The sequence below is a fragment of the Amblyraja radiata genome, chromosome 17, assembly GCF_010909765.2.
Source record: "Amblyraja radiata isolate CabotCenter1 chromosome 17, sAmbRad1.1.pri, whole genome shotgun sequence".
NCBI lineage: Eukaryota > Metazoa > Chordata > Chondrichthyes > Rajiformes > Rajidae > Amblyraja > Amblyraja radiata.
The window spans coordinates 32,964,010-32,980,531 of record NC_045972.1 but is presented as its reverse complement, the minus strand read 5'-3'; the positions used below and the strand labels follow the sequence as shown (position 1 = coordinate 32,980,531).

At 42.8% G+C, this 16,522-nt stretch overlaps 1 protein-coding gene across 7 annotated transcripts in view; it reads left to right on the top strand.

Annotated features, from left to right (window-relative positions):
* The first annotated feature begins 7,986 nt into the window (after positions 1–7,986).
* LOC116982691 (anillin-like) overlaps positions 7,987–16,522 on the top strand; it is a 53,453-nt gene continuing 44,917 nt past the window's right edge. For 3 of the 7 annotated variants that reach the window (XM_033036058.1, XM_033036056.1, XM_033036052.1), the window contains exons 1-5: positions 7,987–8,061; positions 10,368–10,488; positions 13,267–13,467; positions 13,612–13,721; positions 14,909–14,975. In XM_033036058.1, the coding sequence (XP_032891949.1) occupies positions 10,398–10,488; positions 13,267–13,467; positions 13,612–13,721; positions 14,909–14,975 (469 nt within the window). In that variant the 5' untranslated portion in view covers positions 7,987–8,061; positions 10,368–10,397. The other 4 variants (XM_033036054.1, XM_033036057.1, XM_033036055.1 and 1 more) reach the window with 4 other exon arrangements.

The following is a 16,522-nucleotide window of genomic DNA, read 5'->3' as shown; positions in this document are numbered from 1 at the left end:
AAGTTTCTGGGCACTCACATTTCAGAAGACCTCACATGGTCCACAAACACCGCCGCGCTGGTCAAGAAGGCACAGCAACGACTGTTCTTCCTGAGGACATTAAAAAAGACTGGTCTGCCCCAACAGCTGCTGACAACGTTCTACCGCTGCACCACAGAGAGCATACTAACGTATGGCATCTCTGTGTGGTATCTCAGCTGCACGGAGGCGGAGAGGAGAGCTCTTCAGCGCGTCGTCAACAGAGCGCAGAGGATCATCGGGACAGAGCTACCAGCCTTGGAGGGCATCTACCACACGCGGTGCCTCAGGAAGGCCCTCAGCATCCATAAGGACTCATCACACCCCTGCCACGGTCTGTTTCAACTACTTCCCTCCGGCAGACGTTACAAGGCCTTCTACGCCCGAACCTCCAGACTCAGGAACAGTTTCATCCCAAGAGCTATAGCGGCTCTGAACCGGCCCTAATGAGTGCCCCCCCACCCACCCCCTTTGGACAGTCTCCCTCAGATGGTCACGTCAATCAATTCAGCTTGTTTATTTATGTATTGTATTTATTTACCTTTCTTGTACATCAGTGGAGCTGCACACTAAATCTCGCTGCACTGACGTGCAATGACAATAAAAGATATATTATTATTATTATTATTAATACCATGATAAAGATAATACAATCAAAGTAGAGGTTGCATCAATCAAATTGTCACTGTTGTTGTACAATGATATAACAGTTCAGGGTAAACTTGGGCAATTTGCAAGGAATCTGCCAACAGGGATAAGCACCTTTAATAATGGGAATGAGTTTGTTCGTGTGAGCATCAGTATAACTTGTTATTAGAGTTATCCAGAGGTAACAGATGAATTTATATATCTGATCTGTTTGGATAGCATGCAAAATAAAGCTTTTCTCTTTACCTCGGTACACGTGACAATAATAATCCTAAACCTAAACCTAAAGTTACAGATATAGTCAAGAGTTAAAGCTGCTTAAGTTATTAAAGGGAATAGATCATTATTAGTGCATTGTATCACCTGGTGTTTTGTTGCTGTTAATTTAGGAAATATAAGTGGGTAGTTTCTTGTAATAGAGAACAAAAATAATAGAACAGGACAGCACAGGAGCTTCAATTTATGATGTATGTGCTGACAATGACACAAAGTTCTAGTGCAACTCAGCAGGTCAGGCAGCATGGTTAAGTGGCGTTTCGGGTTGAGACCCTTCTTCAGACTGGTTGTGGTGGGGAGGGGAGGTTTGGAACGAAAGTTGGAAAAAAGGAGGGGTCAGACAAAATGTGACAGGTAATAGGTAAACACAGGTGAGATGGGTTTGACAGGCAGATGGCTGGACAAAGGCTAGAGATGAAAAAGACATAATGTGGGAGACAAAAGGATCGAAGAGTTACGAATTGTGAAACCAGAGGTAAGAATGTATGTGGATTGCGAGTGCCCATGGCATGGGCTCACCCTCTGGTATTTGACATTTCTACTCTACAAAAATGTTTCTGATTATCTATCCTATCTATGCCTCTCATCATTTTTTAAACTCCCATCACGTCTCCCCTCAGATTCCAATGGTGCAGGAAAAACAATCCAGGTTTATCCAACCTCACTTTATAGTTAATACAGGAAAATTACTGGTGAACCACTTCTGCAACCTCTCCAAAGCCTCCACACTTTTCATGCAATGTGGCGACCAGAACTGCACACAGTATTCCAAATGTGGCTAAACTAGAGGTTAAATAATGCTTCAATGTGGCCTAACTAAAGCTTTATACCGTTACAACATGACTACCCAACACTTGTAGTCAACAACCCAGCTGAAGGCAAGCAGCCATAAGCCTTCATACCACCCTTTGCCCCTTTACGGAACTATGGACTGCACCACCAGATCCCACTCTACATCAATGTCCCCATTTTTATGTTACATTCTTCCTTGTATTAATGTTTTATTTATTTGTTGTGTTTTCTCAGTCTTAATAAAGTTTGAAAAGAACACTTGCTGGTGCTGCTACTTCAGTCTTGACTAGTCTTTTCCGGCGTGGATGGGTCCGGAGACTTGATGCAAGAGACAACTACCTATATGAGAATGGTTGAGGATGTTTAGAGAGGGAATTCCAGAATTTTGAACTTGGCAGGATCACCAATGGTGGACTACACTCATCAAAGTTCAAGCTGTAGTTGGAAGAGCCGAGGAATGTAGGATGTTGTAACGGTAAAGAAGGTTACAGAAACTGGGAAAGTTAAGACCACGTAGGAATCTCAAAACAAGGATGAGCATCTTAAATCTGAGGCGTTACCAAACTAAGAACTACTATAGGCTAGGGGATAATGGATGAGTGGGTCTTGATCCAATTTAGACTAGTGATATGGATAAAGTCATGAAACAACTCTTTAATACATGCTAGTAGATGGAGGACAAGTGAAGATAACATTAAAAATAAGTACAAACACAGCGATGCTGGCAACACTCTTCATTACAGGGTCTTTCATACAACACCAGGTATTTGCCGTATCAACGAAAAGGAGAGTTCAACACATTGACTGAGCAGTCACCCATTCTCTGAGACATGATTTCACCTACATGTATTTCAGTGAGGAACACACAGCATCAAAAGCACAGTATTTGCCAGAATCAGAATCACACTTTATTCGCCAAGTATATTTTGCAACATACGAGTTGTTAGCTTCTCACAAGTACATAGACACATAGACAATAGGTGCAGGAGTAGGCTATTAGGCCCTTCGAGCCAGCACCGCCGTTCAATGTGATCATGGCTGATCATCCACAATCAGTATCCTGTTCCTTCCTTCTCCCCATATCCCTTGATTTTGCTACCCCTAGGAGCTCTATCTAACTCTCTTTTGAATGCATCCAGTGAATCAGCCTCCACTGCCTTCTGAGGCAGAGAATTCCACAAATTAACAACTCTCTGTGTGTACAGGCAGCCACTCACTGCACTCATGTGCCCATTAGGGCATTCTTAATGAGCAGGGACCTTTCCTCAGCAGAAGGCATTTCACCTAGTGACTGTGTGGATGGTTGTGCATCATCAGAAAAGTCTTCTGACTGTGAACTAAATCTCAGTGCAAGGAATGCTGTTATCACAATGTTAAGGTAATAGGAATAAGAATAAATAGGAATAGGTACAGATACAATATATTCCTGAATGATAGATCTCTTTACAATTTCCCATCATTTCTGTTTACCGAAGGAAGGTAATTGCATAAGCCCTGCCTTGAAATATCTACTGTTTCTTGGGATACTTCACAGTACCTGGTACGGTCTTGCAATATATCCTGACCTGCAGTCTCTCTGCGGCACATAATTAAGATTCTTTGGTTCCTCTTGAATAAGATCAAGCGCAAAAAACAGGTTTGATGTTTCCATTGTTTAGGAATAACTTTCCCGGTGCACCCACTGGTAGATACCGTCTCTTTATTGACTCGCTGAAAATGGCATCACTCTGCTCAACTCAAATTTTCTAACATCACTAATTATGATGACATAACTGTAGTCACAGCCCCAGCCTCTGCCTCATTAATTGTTTGAATGCATGTCACATGAAATCCTGTGCAAATTATGTTTTAAAAAATCATACAATGCTGAACCAATGTCATTGGCAGGATGATTAATTGCTCGTCATTCTACCTCTGTTCCACCAGTGCAAAATGAAACCATCCTGTGGAAAAATGAAAATGAGGAAAGAACAGAAGCAGTATCACAGCCTTCTGCCCATCAGAGACTCCTGTTTTTGATGGCTGGCCCGGAGAATGAATGTTCTGGCGCTCTTCCAGATCATGGCTCAAGGTGAAATCATGTGAGCTCACATAGAGCATGCACTTATATAATCAATAAGCGAGTGTTTGTATCCAAAACTACTAACAAAAGTTTACTATGATTTTAATGAGATCTCATTCTGATAAATTACAGTCCTTTAAAATCTAAGTTTATCTCATATTATCCCCATTCCTTTTGCACTTGGTGCTACATTCTTCCCTTTCACATAGATTGATCAAGGTTAGAAGCCATGCAGCTACCTTGCTTTAGAATTTAGAGATACAGCGCGGAACAGGCCTTTGGCCCACCCCGTAGACTAACTACACATACTAGGGACTATTTAACAACTTACTGAAGCCAATTAACCTATAAACCTATAAACCTATAAGTCTTTGGCGCGTGGGAGGAAATTAGAGCACCCAGAGAAAACCCATGCAGTCACAGAGGGAACGTATAAACTCTGTACAGACAGCACCCATAGTCAGGATCAAATCCAGGGCTCTGGCGCGGCAGCAACTCTACTGTTGCGCCACTGTGCTGTCCGAATTAATGTAATAAAATATAAACAGATTTGTGGATTCTGATTAATGAATGGGCAAAGAACATTTTAGAATAACAAACAACAATATTTTAGCAAAACACAGGGAAAATAATTGATAAAGCTACAAATTTCAGTTTGTCAAGGTTTCACCGACATGAGTGGCAGTATCACAGCCTTCTGCCCATCAGAGACTCCTGTTTTCGATGGCTGGACTGGAGAATGAATGTTCTGGCACTCTTCCAGATCTTACCCCAAGGTGAAATCACATGAGCTCGCATAGAGCATGCACTTATATAATCAATAAGCGAGTGCTTGTATCCTAAACTACTAACAAAAGTTTACTATGATTTTAAAACTAGCTGTGCTTCTTTGTTCTTAAAACCAGGGATATTTATTACACCAGACACCGAGCTAGTCTCGGATGACATTGAGAAAGAAAAGTTCATCTTATCCGTTTGCTAGATGTCCTTGCAGATGGCCCCATCATTTATGTGTTCTTCCAGGTGAGCCCAAGCATTTTCTCCAAGCATCTAATTGTTTTTCTCAGTGAGCCTGCTTGCTAGACATGTGGTGCTGTTATTGGCAACTCCATCTAATCTGAAAAGCCAGTTTGCTATTGCTGTTGCTTCAAATAAGAAATTGCATTGGGCATAAACTGAGGCAGTTCTTTACCTTTAAAATATTTTTTTCTCATACCCACTTTCTCATCTTGCAATTTCCTGAGGCTTATAAAGCTCAAGTAGATTGTCAGTTTCCGTCACAACATCTAGGTACTGATCTCAAGTTATTTTAATAACTTCAGTTATTGCAGACATCCCTTTCACATTTCCAAAACGTATTTTATTTTCCTCTCCATATTTCATTTTTCTCCTCATATTTATGCTTCTCACTGACATACAATACATTATTCATGAGTTGTTTCTTTAAATCTTAGCCAAACTTATCTAACAAACTGATAAAGTGCAGATCCTGGAAAACTAAAATTTAAAAAAAAAATAGGACACAGGAAATACTCAGCTGGTCAGGTAGAGTTTACGGAGGGTGAAAAATATATAGTGTTTCATGTTAATGATATCTCATTGGAATTGAGAATTCATAGAAATCAAACATAATTTAAGTTGTGGAGTAGAAGAAGAGGTGGAAAGAATAGAGGGAATGGCTGGAAAGGCGAGGAGATGTGAAGGTAAGGAGATGTTAAAACAGGTGAGAAGTGAGGAAAATAGTTGAAACCGGGAGAAACTGGAGAAATAAAATACGGCAGATGGTGGATATCTGGCACAAATACAGCACCTGGGATGACAGATACAAAACTAATATTTCGGGCTGATTATTGTTTGTACGGGCTTCTTATTGTGCAAACTGAAAATTGAAATTGAAATTGTTGAATTCCACATTGAGTTCTGAGGGTGTGAGTGGCCTAATAGTAAAATGAGATCTTGTCAACCCAAATTTAAGTTGTAAGAGACAAAAGACAGTGAGGTCAGAGTGGAAAGGAGGTGCAGAACTTAATGTGACAGGTAAGTGGAAGCTCAGTTCATCCCTCTGCAATTGGATCCTCGACTTCCTCATCCACAGACCACAGACAGTTCGAATTGGCAGAAACACTTCATCCTCAGTAACAATCAGTACGGGAGCACCTCAAGGCTGCATGCTCAGCCCCCTGCTTTACTCATTCTATACCCATGACTGCATAACCGGACATAGTGCCGACGACATCACTGTTGTTAGACGAATCACAGATGGTGATGAGTCAGAGTATAGAAGTGAGATCGATTGTGGAGAGGGTCAAAAACTTCAAATTCCTGGGCGTGCATATTTCCGAAGATCTTTCCTGGATCCAGCACACTGATGCAATTATAAAGAAGGTACATCAGCCACTCTACTTCCTGAGAAGATTACGGAGATTCGCCATGTTAAAGAGGGTTCTCCTGAACTTCTACAGATGCACAGTAGAGAGCATACTGACTGGTTGCATCGTGGCCTGGTTCAGCAACTTGAACATCTAGGAGCGAAAAAGACTGCAAAAGATTGTGACCACTGCCTAGTTCATCACCGGCTTTGACCTCCCGACCATCGAAGGGATCTATCGAAGTCGCTGCCTCAAAAAGGCAGCCAACATCATCAAAGACCCACACCATCCTGGACACACACCCATTTCACCAATGCCATTGGGAAGAAGGTACAGGAGCCTGAAAACTGTAACGTCCAGGTTCAGGAACAGCTTCTTCCCTACAGCCACCAGGCTATTAAACACAACAACATATAAGCTCTGAACTGCAACAGAATATTATTATTATTGCACTATATTTGTTATTTATTCAGTATGTGTGCATGTGTTTACACACACTGAACTTTTTTTTTCCCTTTTCCCGTTATGTACTGTGTTTACATATTCTGTTGTGCTGCAGCAAGTAGGAATTTCATTGTCCTATCTGGGACAGACTCTTGACTTGACTCTTGGCTCTCTTGAGGATCACCCTTCTGGCCAAATACGTGTTTTGTTTGGTTTCTCAACTCTGGAGACCACATAATGAGCACTGAATAAATTAGAAGTGAATTGCTACTTCGTCTACGAATCCTTGGGTCCCTGGATGGTGGGCGGGAGGTTAAAATTAAGGCTCATGGGGAGCAGCACATAAAAGCTCAGAGAATTTAGCAGAATATAATACAACCAGGACTCTATAACAAAACGGGATTTGTGTATATTATAATACAACAAAACGGGAAGCATGTGCTTGTTGTTCAGTGTTGGCTCTGTGGTCAGATGAGTCAGTCTGTGCTGCATGACTCTAGTATTAATCACCCTATAATATTAAAATAAGAGGGGCAAAGTGGGTGCCTGGAATGAAAGACTGCATTCACCCTATCTATTCCCCTCGTAATCTTGCACACGTCTATAATCAGCCTCCAGCGATCTAAGGAATAAAGTACTAGTCTGCCTACCCTCTCCCCACAGCTCAAGCCTTCAAATCCTGGCAACATCATTATAAATCTTCTCTGCACTCTTTCCAGCTTAACAACATGCTTCTTATGGCATATAGAAGTAAAGAACTGCAGATGCTGATTAATATATAAAAGGACACGAAGTGCTGGTGAAATTCAGCAGGTTATGCAGCTTCTCTGGAGAACATGGAAAGGATGGAGATGTCTCAGATAGAGTCTCGAACCACAGCATCATTTATCCATGTTCTCCAGATGGTCGATTATCCTTTCCATTCATTTCCAGCTGCCTGATATTTGCTGTAAACGACTCGTTTCATAATTTAACTTGGGAGTATTTGAATTTCAAAAGAATGAATCCCTTTCTCTAGCAATTAATTATAAACACATTAAATCACCAGAACAAGTAATCTAAATTTAAAAAGTATGGTATTCTCAACCTTCTGAATTTTGTAGTCGGCAGGGCAGTACTCTGCATATCGCCAACTTGGACAATTTAACATTTTTATCAAGCCACCGTGACTGCCCCTCAGATCAACCATAGCGTTAAAAATGGATAAAACATAAAGGTCATTCACTTTTCCAAATATAAACGTGTGTGAGCTCAATCCCCTTGCCGATAGACGAATGGCAGATTGGCAGGATCATACCGCCCTCCCACCGGTAGGGACGCACTGCCAAGGAGGCCACCGCCCACGTGGCTGTCTCCTTGTCTGGCTAAACACTGAGTGACTGTTTGTTGATGCGCATGCGCGGGAAAGGGCGCCGGAATTTGAACAAGAGGAGCGGCGGTTGATGTGCGCGAGTGAGCAGAGCAGCCGAAGGAGGTGAGGAGGGACCGGGAATAAGGAGACGGTGCGGGCGGGGGGGATCGGGAATAAGGAGACGGTGTGAGGGGGACCGGGAATAAGGAGACGGTGCGGGGGGACCGGGAATAAGGAGACGGTGCAGGGGGACCGGGAATAAGGAGACGGTGCGGGGGGACCGGGAATAAGGAGACGGTGCAGGGGGACCGGGAATAAGGAGACGGTGCGGGGGGACCGGGAATAAGGAGACGGTGCAGGGGGACCGGGAATAAGGAGGCGGTGCAGGCGGGAATAAGGCGGTGTGAGGGGGACCGGGAATAAGGAGACGATGTGAGGGGGACCGGGAATAAGGAGACGGTGCAGGGGGGGGGACCGGGAATAAGGAGGCGGTGTGAGGGGGACCGGGAATAAGGAGACGGTGCGGGGGGACCGGGAATAAGGAGACGTTACAGGAGGGTGGGGACCGGGAATAAGGCGGTGTGAGGGGGACCGGGAATAAGGAGGCGGTGCAGGGGGGGGGACCGGGAATAAGAACTTGTCACCGCGCAGGGTGCGGACGGGTCGGTTGTTGGTTGCAGACTGAGTGCATTCTGGTGGGGCCATTCATGCCGAGCGCCGGAGCTCCCTCAGCCTCTGTCGCTTCTACCACAACACTTCTACCCAAAGATACTAGAGGAGCTCTATCTTTGCTTCTTCCTGGAGGCGGTCTGGGTGAAGGGCCCCTTTTCACGTGTAATCTGTGACAGCACAATTGGCTGCCGATTGGCGATGTATGTTTAATTGAGGGGTGCTCCAGTAAACTCAAGGCGCGTTTGCAGGCGAAGTCTTTCCCCGCATGAGCTTCATGTAACCGCGGTGCTTATACGGAGGAATATTGCCCCGTGGCCGCCCAGCTCAGGAATGCCTGCGGGACCAGCAATGTGCCAAACACCAAGGGCTCGCCCATCGTTCGCAATTCAAACTTGGCAGCTTTCACCCACCGGCCATAGGGTGGAGTGGGGGCGTGGTGGAGGCTGATCAATCCCACTGTTTTCATTCGCATTAAACGTGATAAATGCGGCCACCTCGGGGCGTGGGTCCTGATGAGCAAATTGGCCGCATTCAAGTCACTCTTCTGCTCCTGGACTCCCGCTGCCAGTCTTCTACCCTCTCATTTATTTCCCACTGGTTCCGTGATATTAACTGTTTTGACTTCACTCTTCCCCTTGCCCACTCCAATCTTGCCCCTCTGCTCACTCAATAACAATCCCTATATTGTCGTCAAATCTGTTGAAAAGGTTGTTGTTGTCTGCAAGATAACCTCTGTCATACTGAGGCCAGACATCAACTATTGGACACCTACGATAGTCCTCTACCTACTCCTCGACCATGCCTTTGATAAACACCAGGACACCACCTCCCAGAGCATCTCCAATCTTATTGTCTCTGATCTCCCCTGCATAACATCTAATCTTGTAGTTCCCTAATCCTGCAGTGTCTGTTACTATCTCCATCCAAAGCTCACAAGTAGATCTGCCTTGGTACATTGTTTCTGCCTCCTGCTGCTGAACTGAACTCTTCAAATATCTTGATTCTATCTTGTTCCTCCTCACTTCACTCCCCTTCTCTCCTTATGTTTTGTCTCCTTTTCACCTCTGGCCTTTGCTACTTACACCATCCACCGGCCAATAGAACCCTCGCCTGTATCCATCTTATCATTTGCCAGGATTTGTCCTTGCTGAGGGAGTTTACCACTATTTTGTCGTCCCCAAACTTTGCTGTAATGTTCTTTCCAACACATTCAGCACAACTTAACTTGTATTTTAAGTGGGGCAACACAAAATCTCCTGTTGATTATGATGTTGGATTTGTGCATTTTTGTGGGTAATGGGATTGGTAGAGGCTTCTTGAGATCTTAGATATGTCTTCCTAGTAAGAGAAGAAATGGAGTGGTTGCCCATCTCGTCAGTCTGTCATTGGTTGACAAGAAACATTTTGAGAGCCAACAAGTAAACGGATGAATGGATGGGTCTCGAAGTGAACAGCCATATTATTGCAAAATGTCTCATCACCAAAACTTTAAAGCAAGATGTTGTTCAGCAATTAATTGACTTTCTGTTAGATCCAGATGAAATCTTGCTCGAAAGTTTTGGTGATGAGTCATTCTGCAATGACATAGCCGTTCACAGCTGAGTAGTATGGAATTTGTTGATAATTTGTCTTTTTGGGCGTATGACGGAACTTTGCTTATGCATCTCATTTTGAAAATTGTAGATGTGATAGCAAGTTGCATTATTATTTGGGCCTTTCTACTCTTGCTTTGCAGACAACATTGTACTTAAAGTGATATAAAAACATGTCATCTCTTTGCACTGTGGAGTCGATGTTGCGCAGCCCTTTGAAGCGCTTGAGGCAGCCTTCCACAGACAATGAAGGAAATGAGGGAGGTGAGTTACACTGGTTAAACTGCAAGCAATTCTACTCTATAGGTTTTCCCACACTGCCTTTGTGGTACAAAAATAGAGTGGTCACATTCTACTGATCTGTGTACTTTTTCATTTTCCATTGAGGTATTATGTCAATTACAAACCAGAAACTAACTTGGCTGTTGCCTACTAGGCATGGTCATTTGACCACATCCTTTTAAACTATTGAAATTGTAAATGACTAGAAGATTAGTGAAATTCATTAACAACCTGAGGTGCTTCTTCAAATCATCTTTAATTTATTTCCAAACTACTTTCCATGGTTTCTTAAACTTTGCTTATTAACTTGCATTGATTCCCCTGCCTTTGTAATTGATCTTGCTCCAAACTCTCTTATTTACCTATTTACAAACTTGTTTTTAGTCCCAGCATGGAAAAATTGTAAAATCTATCACTCCCTTTTAAGAACATTTTAAGCCATGTGTTGCATTTGAACTGGAAGATAAAAAATAGACATCTCCATACCTGAAGTAGCCCTTGCTTTCCCTCTCTCTCCATCCCCTCCCCCTCCCCCTCCCCAGTTCTCTTACCAGTCTTATTGTCCCTGGCTACATTTTATCTCTGTACCGCCCATTCCCCTGACATCAGCCTGAAAAAGGGTCTCGACCCGAAATGTCACCCATTACTTCTCTCCGGAGATGCTTCCTGTCCTGCTGTGTTACTCCAGAATTTTGTGTCTATCTCCATGCCTCCCTATAGGTATGGGTCCCTATACCTTCTCCCTTGCCTCCTACCAGGGATCCCAGCAATCCTTTCAAGTGAGACAGGTTTATGTGCACCTCCACTGACCTCATCTACCGCATCCGATCCAACCCTTTTAGTTTTTTTTACAGTTTCTTGTTTCTCTAAAAATACATGTTGCTCTAAGGCAACTTTATCATCGTTGCTTTGTGCTTGTTATTAGTTATGTCTCCAAGAAGCAGATACATTTTATTGAAAAAAATCTTTCTTGTGGGAAAGAAATTTGGGAAATTTCATTTTGTAAAAGTGAGTTCCAAGTGAAGAGCTCTGTTGGCATGAGCTTATTTCAAGAACCCTGTTTTTAGCGCTTTTGTAATGTGGCAACTTATTTAAAGACCTGAAAATCTCTTCGACTAGCAAACCCTCTGAATATAAAATAAATAGAGGTAGATGCCAAAATATGTTTATTCTTTTTTTTTGAAGGTGGCAAAACAATGGTTTAAGAAGGTAGACACAAAAAAGAAGGGGTACATTGTCCTTGTAACATAAGGGGGAGCAAGAGCGGAGCAGTGGGATATCGAGCAAGCCCTAGCGAGAGCCTCATCTATAATGGAAGGGGGAAACCCCCATTTCCTAAAGAATGAGGACATCTCCGATTCTTTAGGGAACGGGGGTTCCCCCCTTCCATTAAAGATGAAGCTCTCACAAGGGTCTCCTCAATATCCCACAGCTCCACTCTTGCGCTCTCTCTTCCCCCCCCCCCCCCCCATTCGTAATAAGGACAGAGTCCCCCTTATCCTCGCCTTCCACCCCATCAGCCGTTGCATACAGCATATAATCCTCCAACATTTTCGCCACCTCCAACGGGATCCCACGACTGGCTACATCTTCCCATCTCCACCCCTTTCATGTACTTTGCCCTGCAACCGCAGGAGATGCAACACCTGTCCCTTTACCTCCCCCCGTCGACTCCATCCAAGGACCCCGACAGTCTTTTCAGGTGAGACAGAGGTTCACTTGCACCTCCTCCAACCTCATCTACTGTATGCGCTGTTCCATGTGTCAACTCGTGCATATCAGCGGGACCAAGCGCAGGCTCGGTAATTGTTTCGCTGAACTCCTCCACTCAGTCTGCCTTAACCAACCTGATCTCCTGGTTGCTCAGCACTTGATCTCCTGGTTGCTCAGCGCTTTAACTCCCCCATCCATTCCCAATCTGACCTTTCTTTCCTGGGCCTCCTCCATTGTCAGAGTGAGGCCCAGCACAAATTGGAGGAACAGCACCTCATAGTTTGCTTGGGTAGTTTACACCCCAGCGGTTTGAACATTAATTTCTATGACTTCAAATAACCCTTGCTCTCCCTCTATCTCCATCCCCTTCCCCTTCCCAGTTCTCTCACTGACTCCGACTACATTCTATCTCTGAAGAAATGTCTCTACGCGAAACATCACCCATTCCTTCTCTCCAGAGATGCTGCCTGCCCCGCTGAGTTACTCCAGCATTCTATATCTACATTCTATCTTTGTGCCGCCCACTCCCCTGACATCAGTCTGAAGAAGGGTCTCGACCTGAAATGTCACCTATTCCTTCTCTCCAGAGATTCTGCCTGTCCTGCCATTCCAGCATTTTGAGTCTGCCTATTTGTCACGTTTAAACCAACATCTGCAGTTCTTTCCTACAGTAATGGTTTAAGAAGAACGGAATACAAAATCAAAACTTTGATGCTATTCTTAAAAACATCTGTAGAATTAAGCATTACTGGGCACCACACACTTCAGTTCATTTCAGTGGTGAAGTGGTGCAGTTTTCTTGAAACTAGAGTCTGGGGTTGTTCTTACTGAGCAGGGGCAGTTGTGCGGATGTTTTTCAGAAGGTTTTATTTTTGAGAGGAAATGAATATAGCAACAGAGATGTTGATAACCAGAGATTATGTGTACTGTGAGATAACTGGCGAAAGTGGCTGGGTGAGGGAGAAGGGATTCCAGCGTGTTTTATTTGATTTTTAAATGGAATTGTTTATTTTAAACCCTTATTGTACACCACCTTACTCCTTCCAGCATCGTCTCTAGATTCTCTAAATAGTCAAAAGCCTTTGTCCTTGGATGAAGAGATGGAAAACATTAATCCTGTGGAATCTCATATGTCATCAAAGTTTAGAAACCTTGAGCATGAAGTCAAGCCAGACACTCCCATGGTTCCCTCGGTGAAATCACGGCTTCGAAGACTAGCTGAACAGAAGAAAGAATTGTGTTCTGATGGTATGTGTTGTGCCTTACTTTGAAACGGGATATCTTTGTAAGTTAGGAAGCTAGCTATATCATGTTTATAAATATCATTGTATAAGCAACAGTGGCACAGCTATTGTAAGAAGATGATTGTAATGACATACACCATCTATTTAGATCTTCTCTCCAATGCACGGTTACCTTCAGACACAAAATATGGAATGGCTTCTCCAGCAGAAATGATCAACGCCTGGAAGAATGATCTCATCAGACCAGCTATTAAGAAGGTAATTCAATTGGTCCTTGAATCGTGGCAATCAACTGGAAATAACCGTTGTTTTTGGAATACGAGGCTGTCAAGAAGTCTGGTAGAAACATTTGAAATCATGAAAGGAATAAGCAGTTGCCCTGTTCTCATCAACATGGGTGTTAAGAGCTTGGAGATACAAAGTGCATGTTCCTGCGCTGTTCTATGTGATTGGTGATCGAATCAAAATGACAGTGATTAGCGTGTGGAATACAATGCTAGGATTATTTGTGGAGGCCGCTTCAATTGTTTAAAAGAAAAAGCTGTATAAATATCAGAATGTAAAGAATTTAAAGCTGCAGTGTAACTGCTGGCAGAAACTGAATGGGCCATATTACTGTAACCATGTATTTGTATCAGTCAATTGCCCTTGTCAATAACCTAAATGATAATACCATGCCCTTACTTTGGTTTTCATCACAAGATATTCTTCTGTCACCCGCACTGGCCGCATCATGGATATTCTTGCCATATTACCTTGCTACTCTTCTCCCTTCTCTGACCATCATGTCTTGCTACAATCTGGCCATGACATTTTAAAATTGTCTTCTATTTCCGAATTCATCCCAACCCTCCAATTCCCATCTCCAAACTAGCCCTTGCTAATCTGCATTCTCCAGTTCTGGCCACTTGACTGTCCTTCTGTTTATTTTAACTGAATCCATCATTAGCAACTGTCTTCAGCTGCAAATGCCTGCAATTCTGGGATCTCTTCAACCTTCTACCCTACTGCACCAAACAATCCTTTTAAACAGTTTAATATCTCTGCCTCTTAAATTATCTTTTCAAGCTTTTAGTGACCTGTTTTGTGTAGTACCCAGATTTTAAGATTCTTTCAGGCACCCGAGGACGAATTGTTACAATAAAAGCACTAACAATACAAATGGTGCAATCTGCAGTTTGTACATTAGCAACAAAGCAAATTAATCCCTTGCATATGAACCTTGAGGAATTAAAACTATTTATTGGGTAAGACACTGGGATCGGGCAAGTCCCCCAGGCTTGTACACCTGGGATTGCTTTGTGATGCTTCTCGAGGATTGTTGTTGTACTTTTTACAAATCAATTAACTTTTGAGCTACATACCCTTTAGCATCCCTATTTGTTGCAAAATTCCAAATGAACCACGTTAAATATTTAGATTTTAACACTCTTTTGTGGAAACAGGCCAGAAAAGAGACTAAAGATCAAACCGTCGTGCCTTCTATGGATGTGAAAACTTCATTAATCTCAAGTAAGTGTGCTACGCTTGACTTATTGTCTTACTATTATGATCTTTTGTAAACATATAGATTGATTACTGGTTTGCATAACCTCTAGTCGTTTTATAAATATGACCCTGAATTGTGGTTGTACAATTTAATATTACCCCCACTCTGCTGTGCCTGTCTTCAGCCTCTAACACTAATCCATCAATTCCTTAATGGAAGTGCCCTTCATTTTATGACATGACACAATACTAAATTCATAATCCAGAAGGTTGTGCTTTAAAAAAAAAAAAAAATGTTTTATTTATTCATTATTTATTTTATGTTACTTGATTGTAAGGAAAATCCATTTCGTTGTCTTTTATGAGATAATAACAATAAATTGAATCCAATCCAATGAAATCAGGTGATCATCCATTCAAGCCTTATCTTGTCTTTCTAGCATTTCTTTTCTCTAGACATGATTTTATTTCCTAGCCAAATATTATTTCAATAGATGTGGCCTCTAATTATCTAGCCTTTGCCATTCTTAGCTAGCTGGTGCATACCACCTGCCACTTTAGTTATTCAATCTTTTCTTGCTGTTCACTATCACTGCCATTCTTTAGGATTCCCTACACCCTGGCCTCCCCTGTTTCTCTACAACTTTAAAAGCTCCTTATTATTCGTGAATCGCCAATCTTTCCCAGCTCTGAAATGTTGCTAACTTGAACAGTTAGTTTTGTGTTCAAGGATAATGCCAGATCTCTGTTTCAACCAGTTATTTTTATATCGGACATCAGGCGCACTGTCACATCCTCGTGGAGAATGGGGAGTCTGGTTTCTGGCTCAAGTTGGAGACACAAGACCAATTTGTAGCTGTATAGTCCTTGCTATATGGTGATACAGTGCATTCAGAAAGTATTCAGACCCCTTCACTTTTCCACATTTTGTTACGTTACATTACAGCCTTATTCTAAAATGGATTAAACTTTTTTTTAATCATCAATCTACGCACAATACCCCATAATAAAAAAGTGAAAACTGGCGTCTAGAAATTTTTGTAAAGTAATTGAAAATAAATAACAAATATCACATTTATGTAAGTATTCAGACACTTTACTCAGTACTTTGTTGAAGGACCTTTGGCAGCGATTACAGCCTCAAGTCATCTTGAGTATGACACTACAAGCTTGGCACACCTGTATTTGGGTAATTTCTGTCATTCTTCTCTGCAAATTCCCTCAAGCTCTGTCAGGTTGGATGGGGAGCATCGATGCACAGCTATTTTCAGGTCCCTCCAGAGATGTTCGATCGGGTTCAAGTCTGGGCTCTGGCTGGGCCACTCAAGGACATTCCCAGACTTGTCACTAAGCCACTACTGCGTTGTCTTGGCTGTGTGCTTAGGGTCGTTATCCTGTTGGCAGGTGAACCTCCGCCCCAGTCTGAGGTCCAGAACGCTCTGGAGCAGGTTTTCATCAAGGATCTCTCTGTGCTTTGCTCTGTTCATCTTTCCCTCGATCCTGACTAGTCTCCCAGTTCCTGCCGCTGAAAAACATCCCCACGGCATGATGCTGCCACCACCATGCTTCAC